Source organism: Opisthocomus hoazin, chromosome 8 (assembly GCF_030867145.1).
Source record: "Opisthocomus hoazin isolate bOpiHoa1 chromosome 8, bOpiHoa1.hap1, whole genome shotgun sequence".
Taxonomy (NCBI): Eukaryota; Metazoa; Chordata; class Aves; order Opisthocomiformes; family Opisthocomidae; genus Opisthocomus; species Opisthocomus hoazin.
The window spans coordinates 56,961,573-56,982,875 of record NC_134421.1 but is presented as its reverse complement, the minus strand read 5'-3'; the positions used below and the strand labels follow the sequence as shown (position 1 = coordinate 56,982,875).

At 46.6% G+C, this 21,303-nt stretch overlaps 1 protein-coding gene across 4 annotated transcripts in view; it reads left to right on the top strand.

Annotated features, from left to right (window-relative positions):
• LOC142362140 (GRAM domain-containing protein 4) overlaps positions 1-21,303 on the top strand; it is a 76,252-nt gene that overhangs the window by 11,696 nt on the left and 43,253 nt on the right. For all 4 annotated transcript variants that reach the window (XM_075427698.1, XM_075427697.1, XM_075427696.1 and 1 more), the window contains exon 2: positions 11,614-11,824. In XM_075427698.1, coding sequence (XP_075283813.1) covers positions 11,663-11,824 — 162 coding nt within the window. In that variant the 5' untranslated portion in view covers positions 11,614-11,662. The remainder of the gene's footprint in view (positions 1-11,613; positions 11,825-21,303) is intronic.

Here is a 21,303-nt window from a genome sequence, read left to right as displayed (position 1 = left end):
GTGAATATTATTGAAGTAATTGGGAAGAAGATAGAGCTGGAAGAAGTCCTGGTTAAGAGACTGACAGAAGTGTCAAAAATGCTGCGTTCTGCCGTCGTTTCTGCTCCTTCCCCCAGGTTTTTTAGGGAGTTTTCGGAGAGCTTTTGGGGGTGTGGGGGTGGTCTCTGGGCTACATCAACCTCCTTTGTGAACTTGGGAAGCTTTGGAATGAGCACGGCTGCAGCGGTTTCATGGTGGCTTGTGGGGCTGGGGAGTGCGTGCAAGGAATAACGCTGCCTGCCCCTGCCCTCCCCACCCCAGCCGTAAGGCGCAGAGGGACGCGCTCTGCGTAGATGGGTCTTTTTCTTTAAGTGCTTTGACCTTTGGACCTTTATCATTGCTAACTGAAGTGTCATCATGGCGTATATATACCCGTCAGCCCAAGCAGGGTGATTCTGGCCCTCATCCCAGTCTGAGGGGCAGACGTAAATGCCATCCTGTAGCTGGCTTTTAACTTGCTTGGTCTGCTTGAAATGATGACTGAAATAATCTTATTTCTTCTCCCTTGGTTTCTTCACTTTGTTACTAAACTCTGTCGTGCTATCTTTGTGTTAATTTAAATCTGTTTCAAGTCTGAAGGCTCAGCAATGTGCCAGGTTGCTGTTTACTGTCATTGGATTTGTGTCATTTTAGCTGCCTGACAGGCATCGCGATGTGTTTGTGTCATTTTGAGATGAGAAAATACTTTGTTTTGAAATAAAGCATGCAAAAAAGTATGGTAGATCGGAGTGCTTGTACAGGCTTGGTTAATAAACTGAAGAGCTGATCCATTCAGTGCAAACACCATTGGATTCATAGGTTACCCCATGTTTGGGATCAAAAAACCAAACTGGCAGAGATTTTTTTCTGCCTCTTCCTTGTGTCCAGTACATGTGTTGAAACATGGTGGAAACCTTGCTAATATAGCTCCATCAAGAGAGAAGCTGGCTTTGCTTGGGAGAAATGCCACTTGGCATGTAACTATACGTCAGTGATGCTCGGTAGAGGAGGGGAGCTGGGTATGTCAGTGTGCCCTGGTTTATTTAAAGACTTGCTCTGAGATGTCTTGTTCCAGTTGTTAGAAGCAGCTTCAAAAATGTAGTTGTTAATTCCTGTGCATAATTTTTTTGCTGTCTGCAGTTCTGAGGCAACAGGATATAACAAGCACCACCACATCCTGGGAATCTTCCTCTGAAAACTCATATCTGGGTGGTTTCATGATAACTTGTTACTTGCTTACAGAGCTGTTGACATTGGCTTCTGCTGAATTGTCTCCCTAAACTGAGAGAAGCTCCTCAAGAGCATCTTGCTGTACTCTGGCTACGAGCCTTCTTCTCAGTGAGGTGCCCCCGTAGCTGAATGATTTGGGGATTGTAAATGTGGCCAGGTGGTGGTTTTGTGAGCAGAAAGGTAGACAAGTTCGTTTTATCCTTGCATGCGTAACACAGCAGTTGTAGGCCTGTGGTTTATGGCCTGATGGCTTTGGTAACTCCTCCTGCATGGTCTTGTTGTAGGCAGAACTGCGGTGCATAGGTGGCTTGGCATGGTGGCACATTGTTCTGCGTGGTGCTGCGGTGGGTTGCACGCTCTTGGCGACGCTTGGCAGAGGTACCTGCGCTGTGTGGGGGTCAGCAGAGATAGGTCAGGCTACAGTTCATAGCCAAGAGTTGCGTCCTGCTTCAAATGTGTACATCTTATTTCTCTTTATTTTTTTCAATGAATAGCAAGATGAAATCTTTGTTTATCAAAAAAGGAATATGTATCATAGAATCATAGACAGGTTTGGGTTGGAAGGGACCTTGAGGATCACCTAGTTCCAACCCCCCTGCCATGAGCAGGGACACCTTCCACTAGACCAGGTTGCTCAGAGCTCCATCCGACCTGGCCTTGAACACTGCCAGGGAGGGGGCAGCCACAGCTTCTCTGGGCAGCCTGTGCCAGGACCTCACCACCCTCGCAGTGAAGAATTTCTTCCTTATATCCATGTAGCCATTCTTCAAAACTAGACCACGTTTTATACCTTTGTTCTGTTTCTGAAGATTGCTGGGTGAGCTACGAGCAGTCATCCTGAGCAGATGAAATGCATGCCTGCTGCTGAGAGACCTCTTCCAGAAATACCTGCTAGGTCCAAGCCATCCTGTGTAGACCTTGGAAGGCTATTCTCAAAGTGTCTTGCTCTAAGCCTGGATTATGGTTTATTTCCACAGTGTCTTTTTTTTAATTCTCTGATTTATCTGTATTTATAATCTGAAGATGATGAACATGCAGCTGAGATGATGAAGAACACAGCATCGAACAGGTCTAACTGCATTGGTCTCAATAACTTGCACTTTTTTTACTAGAAAGGATAAAATTATAATTCTTCTTCAGGGCTGGCAGGGCTCACGCTTTCTAAACAGTTTAGTGGTCACCTTCCGTAATATACTTATTAATCTGAATAAGATACTCGATGCTAGTATGTGTACTTCTGACTTCAAATGTTTATTTTGAAGCAGATTGTAAAAGGCCAACTTTATTCTGAGTGCTATGTCAAGCTAGGCTTCTTACACTGCTGTGTGAATAGTGGAAGAGGAGATCTGTGCAGTGAGAGCCTCCTCTTACCCTGTGTCAGTGGTGTTCCGTCCTGCCCCCCGTCTGTCACCCCCATGTCTCTGTCTTTTTAGGCAGAAGTTGTGGTGCTTGCTTACAGCAGTGCTTCCCCTCTGCCTGGCTTCTCACTTGCTTGCAGCCCAGCCAGGCCGGAACTGCCTGAGCCTTCTCGAATGTGGAGACTCTTGCTGAGCTGGTGGTGTTCATTTCCCCGTCTTTCCCCGCAGCTCCCCTGACTGGTAGACAAAATTCAGAGTGAGGGAGCAGGAAAAAGCCTTTTGCCAGTGCTGAGCTGTGACAAGCTCTTCCCCCATCCTTCGGAGGAGGGACTGAAGCTCTGGCGTGGGACTGATTTCTGAAATGTGCCTCATGGCAGCTTCATAAACACTATCTTTAGGGTGAGGCTTTGCGGTCATTTAACCTGATTTACTTGCAGGTGGCTGCTGTAAAAGGACGCTTTCTCCCTCCGCCCATGACCAGAAACATTTTCTGCTCGGGAGGCACGACAGCCCTGACAGCTTGCGCAGCCACGAGTGAGGCTGCGTGGCTGTCTGCTCTGGTTAGACTGACCTTGCCAGAAAACAAACACAAAAATTAGTTGTATCAGCAATGAGCAGATCAGCTGCATGAGTGGTCAAGTGACATGAAGGCCGTGGCAGAAATGGATGAGGCTGCCCCCTTTGACGTCAGCCTGTGATCAAGTGGGCTTCAGGCTTGGGCCGGGCTCGTCTGGGATGGGTACGCAGCAGGGGGGACGGGGCGGCGAGGGGGGACCCGGTGGGCGACCGCGAAGGGAGGGGTTCGCCTGGAAGGGTGGAAGGCTTTTATTACTGTCGTGACGTGCTGCGCCTTTCACAGGACATCTGCCAGGCAGAGAAGCTGGCAAGCAGGAGTGCTGAGGCACTGCTTGCTGCCCCGTGGCTCAAACCGGAGGTTCCTCCAGTCCGCGGGTGCTGCTTGAGCTCCTCTCCGCAGGCAGAGGCATTTTCATGCAGGGGCTTCCATGCTGCTCTTCCAATGGTGTAGGAAGCATTTCAGATTTTTTCTCCCCCCCCACCCCTGGGTGTCTTGAGGAAAAAATGGGCTTTATCTTCTTGTTTTGGGAGTTAAAATTCCCAGTTTACAGCGGAATTAAGGTAACAAAACTTGCTACTTTGAGGTTTCGTGATGCAAGAGAGACAGAGGTGTGTAGGGTGTGAGCGTGGTTGCAGTGTGGTGTGTTTTTGGAGGAGGTGTGCTTCCAGGGTGGTGGCAAGTGGGGGATTAAGTACAAAGTACGACTCCCACAGCTACTCAGCAGAAATAGTCACTTTCCTCAGCTTCTTCCTTCACACACCGGTGTGTGACCTGTATAGGTATGTGTGCGGTTTGGAGTCTTATTGTGAGCCCTTCCACCCATAATTTTCCAGTGATGATCAAGCCACGGGCCCCTGCTTCCAGCTGGCTTGGGCACTGTCCCTAGCAGTGGGAGCAGCAGCTCCCCCTTCTCCGTCCTTCCGTGGGCTTGCTTAAGGCTGATACCTTGCGCAGGTCTGAAACTTTGCAGGGACGGAGCAGCTCATTTTGGGAAGCTCTGACTTGAAATGTTTGCCAGATACGTCCAAAGTACCCTCTGGGGGAGGCAGGTACAGAAGAGAGTCCTGCAGCCCTGTGCTGCCCTGGTCTGCATCTCCCCTCTTCCCCCAGCCCCTCCTGCCTGCAGGATTCAAAGAGAAGTCACTTCTACTGTACAACCCCGACTTGTCTCCCAGGCAGCTTCATGTTGTGAACTGAATGACACGTTAGTCTCTTTTGGGAGAAAAAATAGATTTTAGCGTGATGCATACTCATGAAGCTGCATTATGGTTGCTGTGACAACCTCACCACTGGCAGTCAGGATCCGTGTGTTGAACTTCTGTCTCCAGTCCCCATGTTGTGCCATAGCACGTGTTACACAGCTTTCCACTTTTTTTCCCTCCCCTCCTCCTCCCAGTCAGTGGACAATTTAAAAATTGTTTCAGAGTTGATGTTTAATTAATAGCTGCATCTAATTAAGCCTGCAACACTGAAGCACAACTTCCTGCTCTTTTCCGACATGTGTTAATTGGGTGTTGCTTCTGCCAGCAGTCTGTAACACAGAGAGGGGTGATTCTGGTGGGGTTTTCTTTGATCATCTCCCTTTAAACGCAAGGGAAAAATAAACCTGAATTACTAAGCATAATATTTCTCCACCCCATAGGTAGCCTGACTGATAACTTCATTTCTCATGCCAATAAACCCAACAAAGTCTATCCCCCTAGTCTATCCCTATCTAGTCTAATCTGTCCCGAGAGTTTTCAGGACTTCTGACTCTGAAAGGGTTAGGAGCTTTTAGCAGGTGTTACTCAAAACCAGAAAACAGTTTGCTCTGTATATGTATTACGTCATATTATGACCCTGGGGCCAAGAATGACATAGCTGGAGGAAGACTTTACCAGCCTGTGATGCTAAGGCGGTGACTAATTTTAGGACGAACCAGTGACGAGTTGAGTGTGGGGAGAGCTCAGTTCTGAAGGTCAAGCCTTGCGTGTTTGTTGGTGTCGGAAATTGAGGGCACTGGCGCAATGCTTGTAAGTTTTGAGGAGTGTTTGTAAGCTGCTCTTGGGCAGTCCAGCTGAATGCTTGGCCCAAAGTATTGACGTTTCTTGGTTTCCAATGAGAAGTGGTGACATCACTCTGTACAGAGAATCATAGAATCATTAAGGTTGGGGAAGACCTCTCAGGTCATCTAGTCCAATCGTCAACCCATCACCACCATGCCTGCTAAACCATGTCTTCAAGTGCCACATCTACATGTTTTTTGAACACCTCCAGGGATGGTGACTCCACCACTTCCCTGGGCAGCCGATTCCAATGCCTGACCACTCTTTCAGTAAACAAATTTTTCCTAATGTCCGATCTAAACCTCCCCTGACACAACTTGAGGCCATTTCCTCTTGTCGTGTCGCTACTTACTTGGGAGAGTTGCGTAGTCCTGGGTGATATAAGTCTCACACGGGTGCCCTTGATGAAGGGGCTGCGTTGAGTGAGGTTAGTGTCTCTTTTGTGTGCCTAAGCATCTTGTTGGGTTGAGCTTAATGTGAAGCTTTCTTGAAAGGTGCCAACACTGTATTGTTCTGGAAGAGACGCTGTGGGTAAGGTTTGGCTTTCTTCACAGAGAGGAGCCTTCTGGAGGGCAGTTTTGGAGAAGTGTGTGGACAAGAGGAAGAAAAGCTGAGCATCCAAGGAGCTCTCAACTGCAGTCAGCTGATCTTTGTCTGGTTAGTTTCTTAAATATTAATAAGTACAAAATGTTCAGACAGTGACTTGAGATGAGATTCTGTCTATTAAAGTGAGAAATTGGAGGGGAAGAATCACGTAGCAAGAGGGAACTTTGTGCACAGAACAGAATATAGAGCTCGACAGTGAATCTGTTGTAGGCTTAGATGCACTCATGGGGTTTTCCAGTTTTAGTTAGACATGTCCAGAAAAAAACATGCCAAGCTTTGTTTTCAGTATCAGTTGGTACGTGGATGGCCTGAGTGTATCATGTGATGTCCCTGCTCTGCTGTCAGCTCTTTTAGGATAATATGCAGGAGCATTTCAGTGAAGAAGTAATGAATACCTAACATAATCCTGATACTTTCCACTCCCTCAATTTGCACGTCCCTCCCTCATGATAAGACCAGAACACACTGGTGTTGACACCATGTCTGTATTTGTTCATCCACACACAGCCTGGCTTTTCTTGGATACCAGAGCTCTTACCTCGGACTTCTGCAGAAAGATGTTTCGAGATTAGAGGGAGAATGTGAAGGAGGTGGGATGTGAAGATGAGGACTAAGGGTCTGCTGGGTTTGCTTCAACTCCAGTGTCGTCTTCAGCTTTCTGAAACGCTTTTTTTCTGGCAAAAGGAGTACAGGTGCTTCAGAGGTTACTTTGCTGTGTCATAGTCTTGTATGGCCTCTTTGACCTAAGATGAAATTCATCCATGATGTTTTAATGGGTTTTTTTGTTGGGTTTTTCCCCCCAGGCTCCAGACGAACGCTTGCTGAGGCGATGCTGTTTGACTTTGCGTAGCTGGTTTGCGTTTTGTTAACAGCTGAGGAAAACTGCATCGCCGCGTTGTGGAGCAGAGTCTTTTCTCCAACAAAGTGCACATGAAGATTTATCTGTTCGCTCCCTGCCCAGTCTGCTAGGCCACATACTCTGATTCAGCGTATTCTTGTGTAAAAGCTAGATGCAGCAACATAAAACCGAAACCTGCAAGCCAGTTGTAGGAGACTCTGGGGTGAGTTGAGGCGGGTTTTGGACAGCAGCGGTGCACTGAGTGCTGCTGTTCCCCAGGTGCCCTCCTCCCTTCTGCGTCCCAACCTCTGCACGGTGGTGTGGGATGTCCAGATGCCCGTAGGAGCAAGCCCAGTAGCCGGGTCCCTCCACACGACGCTGGCCGGCTGGCTCTTGGTGTTCCCCAGCAGCTGCTTGTCCTGTGCTGAAGCCTCTCTGTAAATGTAGGCAGAAAAAGCTGTGCTAGGTCTCCTTCTGATTTTTATCTGAAAGTTTGGGAAATCTTGATATTTCTCTACTTATCATGAATTTGGAATGTGTGTATATGTTGGTTTGGGGTTTTGGGTCTTGATATACTAGATATTAATGGCAATTAAAAAAAACCACCTTTAAAGATTATTTTAGTTTTGGCTTTTTTTTGAAGTGTGGAAAATATAGGCCTTTTTCATTAATCAAGCCCTGTATACATAAGCTGTTACCTAGTTTTCTACTAGATGGTTTGGGATTTCAGGATAATTTTTACGGACTGCTGTTTAATTTTGCTGGTTTGACCTCTGCTACTGCAACAAGAGAAATAAACCCCACCATCTTAAAAACCTGGGTGCCTGAATAGCTATGTTTGTAAGTGTGTTAATGTAAGATATCCTTACGATATTACAACAGAGGACCTGCTAGTATTATTAGATCTGGCTGAGGCGCAACAAAGCGGTACCTAAATCGGTCTTGCAGAGTCAGCGTCTGCCTGACTCTGCTCTGCAGCACTTGCTGTTACGGCGCTGAACGTGGGAAAGAGCTCCTGTTGCTTAACATTAATGGTAGGGTGTTTGCAGAAATAAACTTGATTGGGGAGGATGGATTTGATTTTGCTCAAATTAATAATTTGCAAGCGTGTTACCAGTCTTAATTCTTATTTATAGCTTATTTTTTGTGTGGTAGTGAGAGCAATTATTGTCACATCTGTGACAGTGTTGGGAAATGAGAGTGTTTACAATGCATGGAGTTAAAATAGCTGTATTTTTATTAGAATTTCATAATGCCTATTTATGATTAGTTTGAAAGCAGAAGGAGGTGTGGGTCTGCATTCACGCTCTGAGCTCTGCATGTGCAAAACTGCGTGTTGATTTTGGTGTTGCTGGTACGGGTTGTTGTTAGAAACAGCCTGGAACTTAGAGCCGAACCACCTGAGGCCAGGATGTGGATGGGGAGTTGGGAGAATCGTGATGGTGAAGGAGGGGGGGGGATGAATCGTGATGGTGAAGCAAGTGGTTTTGATATTTAGTTACTGTATTTTACAACAAAGCTAATTCTAGCTCAGATTCTGGTCTTGCGTTTTACAAAAGCTTCCTCAAGCTTATCTAAATTTGATCCAAGCCACTTCAAATACAAAGTCTCTGAGAAGATTTCTTTTTTCTAGTGAGCCTGAAACTGCTGAAATGTCACCATTTTTGTTGATCTTTATCTAAAAAAAAAAAAGTTGCTAGTTGCAAGAGCAGGCTGCTGACATAAAAAGCCTGTCTTGGATTGTGCGTTTGGTTGGAGGCCAGATAATGAGTTTCTGTAGGAGCTTGTTGGCAAGCTTAGTTTTTTGCTTAGGTTAATCTAATGTAACTGTAATTAATCTGGGAGTCTGGTATGCTCAAAACAATTTTTTAGACAAAATGATTGTATTAATTTTAAATTATAACTCAGCAGATATTTTTATGTAACAGCTTCTTGTGCTTACAGCACTTACAAAAATGGCTAGGAACATGATTCTTTACTATTTCCTCTTTTAATGGTCAACGTACTGAGTAGTACTTTAACAATATTGACACTGAGGTCATCTCTTTTTGCTAGCCTCTGTGTTACAGAATTTAAAGCTGACTGTTCAGTGGAATGATCTGTTCGTGCCGTAAAGAAAGGTTTGCATGTTTAAGAGACCAGGTGGTAATACACGTAAGGGTAGGTGCGTCAGCTTTAGTAGTAAAAAATACCGTAAATGTGTTCATGGGTGCATCTGTTGGCCAGGTTATTCTGTGACCTGGGGCTGAAATACATGAACTGTCTGCAGGGGCAGCTGGAGCTTAGGACTGTGTGTTCCTGAGTGGTGTCCAAGCCAGGCAGTTACACCGCTGGGCCGTTTCACCGGCCTCGTGGGTCTGCTGTTCCTCGTTACCGGAAGGCAAAGCTCAAAGAGAGGGGTTGACGATTGCTCTGTCTCGAGGTGGTTTTGTTGCCTCTCACTTCTTTTGTATGATAAGTGGATGTGAATCCACTCTACGGGGAAAACAGAATTCAGATCTTGAAATGTCCATTGAAGTGCTGTATATGCCAGGCTATAAAAAGAGATCCAGATCCAGCCCTGGTCTTTCGGGAGCGGTGGATAAATGTGGCTTTCACAGGAGAATGCTGAGGACTCCGGATTCCGCCCAGGACAGTGATGCTCATCTCCAGCCTGGAGTCAGCTGCTCCGTCTGTAGGAGGGCTGGAGAAGGCTTGGGATGCGTGCTTGTCCTCCGTCGGTGTGGGCTGACGAGTGCCTGCCGGGAAGCACTCTGCAGTCCTTGTTACTTCTTCATACAGCCGTATCACTAGCAGTGGCAGCATGGATGGCAAGCAAACGCGGCTTGGTTTACAACTGCTTTGCTGTAGGTCTGACTTACGTGGTATGTAAAGCTGGTTGAACATAGATGGAGATCTTTGAGATGGGAGGGAGTGTGATACAATTGTGCCAGTGCTTCTCAAAGATTTAAACTTCCCTGATAGCATTTGTTCTCCGGTTGCTATTAATAGTAGAGCCTAGAGATATTTCTGGATGTGATAGCTGACAAGTTTCTTCATCAAATAGTCAATGAATGAGCAAGAAGTGTTTCTATTTTGAACTTAGCTTTGACAAGTAATAGAACTTCAAAGAAAAACTGTTCGTAGAAAATAACCTTGGTGTGAGTTACTGCAGGTGATTCTCTTGGAAGTGAAATATTAAATACAGGGCTTCAACTTTAAGCATCTCTGATAAAGGAAGAGTTTTGTGGGGTTTTTCTGCCAGCTGCGCTAAAGGGGATTTGTTTCAAACTTCTGTGTTTAAGTGAAGGGTGGTGATAAACCTTGGCAGAGGTGCAATCTAAGGCTGATTTGGAAGGGAGTGTTCTGGTTTGAACTTGGTGTGAATAATCACTGCCAAAGTGTTAGGGTAAGTGGGGAATCCGCAGGGAAAGATGAAGAGCTCTGTTGAGAAGAGGCTTGTGTTGGGACGTGAGGATTGCCTGAAGTGCAAAGGCTGTGGGAGCCAGTAGCAAAAGGCTCTTCTTTCTTGCTCTTTATACTGCTGAAATGACGCATGTATAGGTCGGCCATTTGCTTTTTCATCCCATACGAGTGCCTGGGATGATGTGCCATGGAGCTCAACGTGTTTTTTAATGAAGAGGAGGACAATGTTGACCATAGGGAAAAAAGGACAGTAACAGAACAAGTGCCTCAAAATAAATTTTTACCACTGCAGAAGTCCCTATGGGGGAGCGTTGCGGCACCCTCCAAATGGAACTCTCTGGACTGAGGAACGCAGGTTGTAGGAGAGAAAATTGAGTCTGGCTTGGTATAAACTGCCAGAGCAGTAGCAGGATCTTTGTTGTTTTGGTTTATTTTTTTGAAAAAAACGATGGAGCTTGGGACTATTTGGTACAGAGCAAGATAGGTGTGGAGCGTTGAATTGGAGCAGTTCAGCAGATCTGATTTAAACCAGAAAGGACGCAGTGCAGTGTTGTGGAAAGCTCCCATTACAGTGAGTTTACATACATTAATTAAGCTTTCTTCTATTGTCTTCTAAAAGGCAAAATGCTTCTCCCAGTATGATTTATCATTTGAGTATTGCTCATGTCACATACTGTCACTGGAAGTGTGTCCTGGGTTCGGCCAGGACGGGGTTAATTTTCACCAGAATCCAGGAAGGGGCACGGGGGGGGGGGGGGGGGGACGGCGGCGGGGGGTGTGCTGACCCAACCCCAACCGACCAAACAGAGCCCCGGTTGCTCACTCTCGGCTCGGGAGCGTGCGGAGCAGGTCCTGTCCAAGAGAGCGGGTCTGTGGCTTGTGCGGTTCGTGTCGTGTTTTCTCCTTATCTGTCTCATCGTTGTTCCTGTTCTCTTTTGTTTGCTGTTCTGTTAAACTGCCCTTATCCCGACCCACCAGTTTCTGCCTTTTTCTTTCCATTCTGCTCCGCACGCCGGCGGGGGGAGGGGCGGCCGAAACCAAAACAAAGTGAAATGTCCTGGACATTTCTCCTTCCTCCGGATGCTGTGGCACCTGCACGTTCTGCAGAAGTCCTGGCTGCGCTGTTTCCCTAGCAGTAAGGTTTTGGTCATGCTGGTATCAGCAAGTTGAAGAATGTGGTCTTATCAGTAAACTTTTTTTTGTTTCAAGTAACCTGTTAGGAGCTGACTTCCTAATCTTTCTTTGGAGTGCAGGTCGTTAGCTTGTGCCTATTTTCTGATTTGCTTTAAAAATAGCCATGATAAAGAGGCCAGAATAGTGTGGAAAGATGGTAAATCATCAACTACGGAAAAACAAACCATGCATCTGTTACACTGTGGAAGAAAATGCCTGTTAAAAAGCTAAGCTGCAGCATGTTTATCCTCCAGTGACAGGAAGGCCCTTGAAAGATGGTTGGAAGTAATTAGAGGTTAGAATGCATATGTTTGGGTCTATTGCAAGCTTTCCAAAGTACTCTTGATGTCTTGTTTCTTGCAGAGACTCCAACCGTCATGTTAAGGTAAAGCAGAAAAGTGCAGTGCTGAACATGCTAAAGAAGTTGGACAAAATAAGGTTCAGAGGTCACAAGAGAGATGAGTTCCTTGATTTAGCAGAGTCTCCAAATGCTTCAGACACTGAATGTGGAGATGAAATCCCGGTGAAAATACCTCGAACGTCAACTCGAGACAATGAAGAGCTGAGAGACCTTGTAAGTACTTGGTTTAAGTATCACTATATTATGTTATATAGCTGTCGGGCAGAAAAATAACAGAAATTAGTATTTCTTTTTCTCTGTATTTTGTATTAAACACTTTAAGATTTGTAGACTAGGAAGTAAGCTTCCAGTAATAGGCTTCCATTTTGTGGCAAGATAAAATTAATTTCTTAATATTAGGGTTCCTTGTTCCTACTATTAATTTGAGATGTTGTGGGTTGACAGGTTTGTTAACCTTGGATGTGCATCTGAGTGCTGTCTGGTTTTTATTTGTTTGTTGAATTACTAACGAACAGATCTGAAGGAAAGACTTCAGTCTGAGAAGCTCAGATCTGCTCTCATGGCACTGGTCAGGACTGTAGGGATAAGACTTCTGGTGGCTTCGTTAGAGAGTCAGCCACCTTGTTCTCCACTGCAATGTTGTATCCAGTGATGCTTCTGTGCTATAGACTTGATTTAAACCTATGCAGGAGGTGAGCAAGACTTCAGGTGCTAACATTTTTTGGTGCTTGTAAGCAGAGGCACTCAAACAGACCTGCCTTTTTAAAAGATGCTGTTTCAGGAAATGTTAAGAGTTGGTTAAAAAAAAAAAAATTCCTCCTATAACTATTAAAAAAAGGCTGTGAATCCTTGAGCTTGGAGTGCTACAATCTACAATTTGACCGTTTAACTACATGCTAGAATGTGACTTGGGATTCGGCATTTGTACCACCCTCTGTGGAAACTCACCGTGCAGTTTTTAATCCCAAAAATGTAGTCAAGCTGTTGTCTGAAAGGTCATGTCTAGCAGCACAGGGCTTGCTCACCACAAGTGTTACAGTAAAAGACTTCGAACTGTATACGCTTAAGCATCTTCTTTGGGGTTGACAGCTTGTATCCTGTTCCATAGCTATTATTAGTTTTTTTTTTTAAATTCAGGTACTCTTGTGTGGTATCACATACAGTCCTGCTTCTATAGACTTCTTTACCCAGATTTTTTTTCCTGTGATCGTGGAACAAACAAGTGGTAATGACAGAGCATTTTTGGGTCACAAAAAGTCTCTTGTATGCAAATCCTCAAGCTTCTCAGACAAGGAAGTTCTGTTGAATGCCTTTCCTTTGCTCTGATTCCACTGAAGACATCTGTCATTTGTTAAGATGTACATATTGTGTATACTGGGACGAGTCTGTGCTGCTGCCCTTCCAACATGGTATTTTCTGAGGTTTTGGTAGGTAAATACTGGCTTATTTTCATTAAACTTTAGGCATCATATGTATGTGTGGAGAGCAGGGAATACCCTTTGTATCTCATCAGAAGGATCTGGATGGCAGAGCTAGAGGCTAGAGAAAGGTCTGTCTTAAGCCCTAGATACCATTTTCTGTCTTTCTTCAGGAGGGTAGTAGCTCCAGGATGGTATGGCTGAGGGAATAGCGAGATATAACCAGTCAAAGCTGTGGGTTTAAAGCCTTACAGCTAGACATCTGTAGTGATGGTCTTTGTTTTCTCAACTAGTTGAGCTCTGTGTGCTGAGAAGATAATTTGAGGAGAAACATTTTGCTTTCTGGCTGATTGCATACTGTTAAGTAGGCTGTTGTGGTCTAAGTCCTTGGAATACAGTTGTGTGTAGTTCTTTAAAAACAGCGAGAAAGGGACAGAGGAAAGCAGCAACAGCATCAGACTTGTTGTTTTGCCCTGCTCCTGATGCTTGGGAGCTCCAGACCCAGTGTGGTGCTGGAACAGCCTAAGAGCAGCAGCAGCTGTGTTCCAGATCTGAGCAAAATAAGCAAACTTGTATGAGGAAAGAGGTCTGACGCATAAGGGAGGAATTTCAGATGGGAAGTTGAGGGGATTAGCGCTTGGCCCTCACAGACATCTGCCCACTAGGCGCTGCTGTCCATCCGTAAAAAGAAGGGAGGAGAAATAATCCCCTGTGCTGCAGAGGTGCTGGGAGTAAAGTAAGTGATGCTTGTATGTTTAAGTCGATATTAAAACAGTGGCTGAGAACAGGCCGATTCTGAGTTATGTCTCTGTTTCGTATTGAGATCATACAGCTGAATTGTGCCTGAATTGTTTCTAATTCAGTGACTAAAACTCCAATCTTAAATTGCTTACATAGGGTGGTTTTCTTTTATAGGCTCAGTAAGCAACTTAGTATTATCCTTTTATGACACTGATCATGAGGAGACCAAGTCTTGTTGGTTTCTTCCTGTTTAATACCTTTGGGCAGCTGGTGAAAGCGTACAGAAGTCAATGCAAGTCTTGTGCAGAAATTGAAGTTAGGCTGCATGCCGTTTCAGATAGATGTGGACTGTACTGTGCTTCCACTTCTGTTGCTTCACTGTTTCTATTGAAATCTGGATACAGAACTGATGAGCTTGAAAGAGCAAGATTGGTGGCTTGGAAGTGATCAGAGGCGTGCAAAATGTGAGTCCTGGTTGCCTGGTCTGCATCTTCAGTGCGTAGATGTGTCTGACTCCCCTGTCAGCCACTCCCTTGACAAAGGCATCATCTCTGCCCCTCTTGACTTCCCCCCGCCCCGGTCTGGCGTATTAATCGTTACGGAGCCATTACAGAAAGATCTCTGTCGATTGGCACGGTACAGCACAGTCAGGTGAATGAAACGCCCTTCTGTATTGTGCCTCAGGGGTGCGTGCTGCACTTAGAAGTGTGCACATTAGGTGCCTCTTCTCTGTCTATGTGTCTGAACTTGAAAAGCGTGTGCGAAAACTTGCCACAGATGGATGTTTTGGGGTGAAAAGCCTTGTCATAAAAGCTTGTGATTGCAGAGCCCTGCCCGTCTGCAAAGAAGACCATCCTGTTGCACACCTCGAACAAGTCAAGTGAACATTCAGTCCCCGGCCACAGATACAGCAGTGGGACTTAGTCCCACTTCACATGTCTTGCTGAAGTAGCGTGTGTAAAATTTACTCCCTGTGGAAGGACAGGAAGAATGGCCAGATAAGGTCATTTTATATTTTTTATCTTAAAACTTTGAGCTTTACCTATTTGGTTCAATAATAAACATCCTAACTTGTGTTTGGGTAAAGTATATGGCTAGCTCGTCGTAGGAGAGCCCTGAGGTTGGAAGGATTTGTTGTTTTCCTGTGACTTCTCCTTAGTGAGACTTTTTGTTCCACGGGTGTCTTACTCTTAATTTGAGCTAGTTAGGTCTCAACTTACAGGGTGGTTGTTTGCTTGTGTAGGTGCTTTTCCCCCTCCCATTCAAGTGCCAGGACTACCAGGGATGTCTTGGACAGCAGATACTTTCTTAGGTCTCTGTGGGTGCTTGGACACTATGATCAGATCATTGCCAAGACAGCCGTGTTGGTTAACCAACTCACTCTTTGCTGAGCATCTCTTTGAGGTCCTGAATGGCTTGCCGGATTTCTTCCTCCCTTCCCTCTTTACCATAGGTGGCTGACTGATTTTTTTATTTTTTTTTTAAAGCAAGGACATTCGGCACTGTGTGCAGCACTGGTATTTCTCCATTGTTTTGTGAGAACACCACAGTCACAAAACAGGTAGAGGGGGTAACCTGGTCCATTCCTGCTTAGTAGTAGTGAATGTATTAGCGTTTGTCTTGTTGTGACATTGGAAATTCAGGTCATGTTACTTGTTCGGTAATTGAATTCCCCTTGACTCAGTGCCATCATGGTTTCCTGCTCTGTAGACGCCATGTGGGTTCCTTCCTGCTAGATCACAATTCTGCACCTAAAAAAGCTGTCAAACATTGCTCCAGCAGCTTGACTTGCTAAGATGCAAATATTCAGGGATGGGGACTGTGCCCTGAAAATCATAGATCGCCCTGGTGTTTGCCAGTTCTGGCTTGATTTGCCTCATTTTAACTGAAGTCTCATCGTTTTGTGCTATAGATGTATTTATGTGCTCTTAATGTGACAAAAGTTCTGTTTTTATAAAAGGGAGAGGACATTCAGTACTATGTACAGGTATATGAATGAACTCGGTGCAGAGGAGGATCACCTCCCCTTCGGCAGAGTGGGGAGAGAATAAATTTGTGTTTTAAACCCGTGGAAGTTCTGCACTGACCTGTCAGTGACAATTACAAGTCTAAGTGCTCTCGTACCTGGCATATTGTGCTGAAAGCAGTCTAATCTATTTATGCAAGTTCCCCGCCAGCATGCTAGGATTAAATCTGAGGTATTGTGGTACAGAAAACATTACTGTAATTGCTGTTTCAGTACAGTTTGGCTTTTCCTGAAGCATGTCAATTAAAACCTTAAACTTCAGTATCAGTCACCTCATTTACAATGACAGGAAGGTAGAAAGCATGATGCTTGGAAGGTAGAAAGCATGATGCAAACATTACGGTTAAGATATTAAAATCTCTAAACCTGGCTAGCACTAGAATTTTTTTGAAATGCATGTAAAATATAGCTGTGTTTTAGGAGCTTGCAATATGGGACTACTTCCCAGAATTGCTGCTAAGGATTGAGTGTTCCACAGATGCTTTCGTTCTTCAGCAGTGTTGTTGGATTTTCCCTTCCCTTACAGCAGGTAAATGCAGCAGGCACGGGAAATCCTTTTGTAATTTGAAGTAAGAAAATGCTTGTGAAGTGTCAGTTGAGAAACTCAGGAGACTATGAGCTTCCTAGACAAGCTCTGGAGTTTGTTGTATTGCTGAAGAATCGTTGAACGGTTTGGGTTGGAAAGGACCTTCAAAAGTCACCTAGCCCAACCCCCCTGCAGTGAGCAGGGACATCTACCACTAGATGAGGTTGCTCAAAGCCCCGTCCAACCTGGCCTTGAATGTTTCCAGGGATGGGGCAGCTACCACCTCTCTGGGCAACCTGTGCCAGTGTTTCACCACCCTCGTGGTAAAAAATTTCTTCCTTATAGCCAGTCTGAATCTACTCTCCTTTAGTTTAAAACCATTACTCCTTGTCCTGTCACAACAGGCCCTACCTGACTTTTTTTTTTCTCCCATTGCTGCTCAAATGAGTACAAGTTAAAATTCTTGTATTTCAAATTACCGCTTCCCTGTGTCGTGTCCCGGCCACTGCTGGGCCCTGAGGAGTGCCTTGGGTGGATGGTCTTGCCCCTGGGCTTGGCACGCTGTGTCCTTGCTGCTCCCCATTCTCCGTGTGTGGGAACTGCTTGATTACAAACTTGGAAATGAGACCAGCATTTTGTTAGATATTCCTAGAGGAAAATCATCTGTGTATGATCTTCTGCAAGTAAAATGGAAGGAGTGAGTTGGCTGGTTACATGTCTGTGTGATGCTGAAGATGTGCTGTGCTGCAGTTGGAGAGGCCGGATCCACATCTGCTGGGTTAAGAAGGGACTTGGACCTTTTCCATGGCTGTACAGCGAAGGTGGCATCGGCGCTTGGTGCACAAAACAGAATCCCAGAGCTGGCGGGATGAGGGGGGTTTGGGGAGGGAAGGCAGAGAGCTCTCAGGTTGAGAGCTGCTGTTAGGAAAAGGCTGAACTGCAGATGGCTTGAAAAACACATTTGTGGGTAGATGTGGTTTTTCAGATCCGGATCTGGATGTGGCTTGGAGCAGCAACTCTGAACTCTGATAGTGGGTTGGAGGCAATCTGTCGTCATCTGAAATCTTCCTTTAACCCCTCTGGCTCCGAGTCTCCACGCTCAACTCTGGCATTTCTCTGGCTTCCTCGGCACTGCCGAGCCTTCTGCGCGGTCTTCAGTGAGTAATAGTGATTGCCAACGTTTTAAGAGGGCTCCTGTGTCAAATACTGTCAAAGCTAGAGAGGCAGAAGGAAAAGCAGAAATCTGTGGAAGCCTTCAAGGCTTTTACTGTGAGTCAGAAGCAAGAAAGGACATCTGTAGCCAAGTTATTGGTTAGTCCAGCCTGAGTCCCAGCACTAGTCTGCAGAGGCAGCAGACGAAAGAAACATTACACAATTAACGCTGGAATTAATAGAAGATAATTTTTTTTTTGTTGACTTGTGAGTTGAGTCAGTTATGCTAACTTCAGACAGAGGTACTTTTTGAATTCAGAGGCAGGCAGTTGACCTCCAGAAAATGTATGGACCTTGTTTCTCATCTTTTTAGCCCGTTAACACCTCTTGACACAGCAAGGTGTGTTTGGTGTGGGGAAAATTCTGCTGGGACAAAGGAAGCATCTGCTTAAATGTCTCCCGTATCACTGTCCTGGACATGCTTAGTTTTCTGAACACTTCCAACTTGTATTCATTAATACGTTATCGTGTCACTAATGTTGGAAATTGCATGCTCTGTTTTCCACCAAACTTGTATCTTACTCTCTGGTTAAACCATTTTGTTATTGCACAGTTATTGCGTGACGTTGCTCCTGGTGTTTTAGCAAGCAGCCTTATGTTTTGACTTAGTGGATGTTTTTTCCTTTTTTCTCTAACTTAGAAGGTCATTGTAACCTTCTTGGTGAGTTTAATGATGTGTACGTGCTGTTTTTTAACCAGTTAACCAGTGTCAGACTTCTTGGGTCCAATGCTTTAGCAGATATGCACATTTGGAAACTTTCAGAAAGAGTTCTGTTCACCCATGTCATTTAGTCCACAGTCCTAGTCATCTTTCGCTTTTTCCTGCTTCCTAAGAGGCACAGTCAGGGTATCCTGGGCCTGAGTTAATGACTTAACATCTCTGAAGACGCAAAAGTGGAGCTAGTTCTCCAGATGGATTTCTGCAATGTAGCTCATATCTTGGTGAAATACCTTGAGTATCACCAGTGAAGATGACAACTGGAATATGCTTAGATATTCACTAGCCCCGTTCTTCTTCCTCTCCTCCCTCACTTCAGTCTCTTACATTCGTGTCCCCACCGCAGCAAGTGGGGTTGGGAGCCAGGGACGGATTGGGCAGGAGCCAGGTGCTGTTTTGGATTGTGGTCCATTCATCACACGTTGTCTCTGCTGCTCCTTCCTCCTCACACTCTGCCCCTGCCCCAGCATGGGGTCCCTCCCATGGGAGACAGTCCTCCACGAGCTGCCCCAGCGTGGGTCCCTTCCACGGGTGCAGTTCTTCAGGAACAGCCTGCTCCAGCGTGGGTCCACCACGGGGTCACAAGTCCTGCCAGCAAACCTGCTCTGGTGTGGGCTCCTCTCTCCACGGGCCACAGGTCCTGTCAGGAGCCTGCTCCAGCACAGGCTCCCTACAGGGTCACAGCTTCCTTTGGGCATCCCCCTGCTCCAGCGTGGGGTCCTCCATGGGCTGCGGGTGGGGATGTGCTCCACCATGGACCCCCATGAGCTGCAGGGGCACAGCCTGCCTCATCATGGTCTTCACCATGGGCTGCAGGGGAATCTCTGCTCCGGCGTCTGGAGCACCTCCTCCCCCTCCTTCTGCACCGACCTGGGTGTTTGCAGAGTTGTTGCTCTCACTCCTCTCTCTCGACTGCCGTTTCGCTGCAGTTTCCCCCCGCCTTCTTAACTGCGTTATCCCAGAGGCGCTACCACCATCGCTGATGGGCTCGGCCTTGGCCAGCGGTGGGTCCGTCTTGGAGCCGGCTGGCATTGGCTCCATCTTACATGGGGGAAACTTCTGACAGCTTCTCCCAGAAGCTGCCCCTGTAGCCCCCCACTACCAAAACCTTGCCACGCAAACCCAATACATGCGCAGAGCCCGGGAGCATTCCAGACGAGTACAGCATCTTGCTCTTTAACCTGTACATGATTTTATTTATTTATCTGTTTGTTTGTTTTGAAGCAGTGGCACTCTTTCTTTAGACAGCTCCGTATGAACTCCTGCACGCTAGGAGCAGCGACTGTCCCTTTGTACCAGATGTGGATATACGGTATAGAAAGCCACGCTTTAACGCCTGGGCAGCAATCTGTATTTTAATAACGCTTTCCTTTTGCCTGTCTGTAGAGCGTGATGTTAGAATCGCAGAATCATAGAATGGTTTGGGTTGGAAGGGACCTTAAAGATCATCTAGTTCCAACTCCCCTGCCATGAGTGGGGACACCTTCCACTAGACCAGGTTGCTCAGAGCTCCATCCGACCTGGCCTTGAACACTGCCAGGGAGGGGACAGCCACAGCTTCTCTGGGCAGCCTGTTCCAGTGTTTCACCACCCTCATGGTCAAGAATTTCTTCCTAATATCTAATCTAAATCTGCCCTTTCTTAGTTTAGAGCCGTTCCCCCTTGTCCTATCACTACACACCCTTGTGAAAAGCCCCTCTCCGTCCTTCCTGTAGGCCCTCATCGGGTACAGGAAGGCTGTGTTGTTGGCGTGCCACTGTCCGACTTCAGCCACACCTTACTCGTTGGGGCTCTCCAAGCGTGTGGCAAGCGATAACACTAAATCTTCCGGCATAAATCAATAGAACCTAGCTCTGTAGATAAGAAATCAGCGCAGAGGTTAATTGCCATCCCATGTCCATCTGAAGCCAGACCGCAGCTCCTCGTCAGCGGTGGCGGGGTGGTTGCCGGTGGCGTGTTCCACTGTCCCTCCCTGCTGAAGGCAGGGGTGAGCGGGGGTCCGGAGCGGGGGGAGGAGGACGCTGTGCAGCAGCTCCCCGCGCGAGGACAGCCCTGGGCCCTGTCCGTCTCTGCGGCGGCGTGGTTCGTGCCGGCAGGGCTGCTGCTGCTGTGCCGCCGGCTCCCGCTGCTCAGCGCTGGCAGGGTGCGGGACGGGGCAGCTGCTGCTGGCGGGGCTGGACGCAGCGTCGCTGCCCGGCACGCCGCGCGGGGAGGTGGTGCGAGGTGAGTGCCTGCGGGGTGCCAGCTGGCCTGCGTAGGCAAACTCTGAGGCTTAAACTCAGCACCTGGGCAGCTCAGACAGGTGTACAAGAGGTATCTCCACACTGTTCTGTTTTAAAAGCGCAAGTCATTCCTGACAGTGAAAGCACTTTGCTGTCAGTGAGCTTTTGGTACATTTTAACTAAACCATAGAAAATGTCTTTTAATTAACTCTCCTGTAAATGAGTCGAATTTATATATGTATGTAATTTAAGCTGTCGCGGTTAAATGGATGCGAGCTGATTTTTGAAAGCGCTACAGCTCCTGTATGCTTTCCGAGCTCAAACAAGGGGTAGGGGAATGGCTAGGATAGGTAAATAAATCCCTTTTTGCCTTGGGATCATGTCTTAGATGTAGGCTTCTGTCATCCAGCACTTCGGATTTGAGTACAAGCTGTTGGAGAAGCTCCTGTAATTCTAGCTGACAGACCTTTTGTACCTGGTGGGGACTGCACACGGTGCCTGAAGAGCCATTACCGGGGACATGCCCTCGCCCACCCTTCCTCTTGCTGTCCAAAAGTGCTCACTTCATGGGGGTAGGACGGCATTACCTGCCTTGTGCTGCATGGGTCTGGGGTTTTTCTGTGCTCCCATGGAGGACAGGACGGTGGTCACTGCTGCTCTTAACTAACCAAGTCACTAAGTCTCGCGTTCTGCAGTATTTCTAATGCCGAGTTTGCTCGAGGGGTGCTGCGAGTCAGTCGAGGCATATAATCTCCTGACTCCCCCCTCTCCTGGCCTGCCAGGATGAGCTTCTGGGCACCAGCCACACATCCTTCAGCCGTAACTGGGC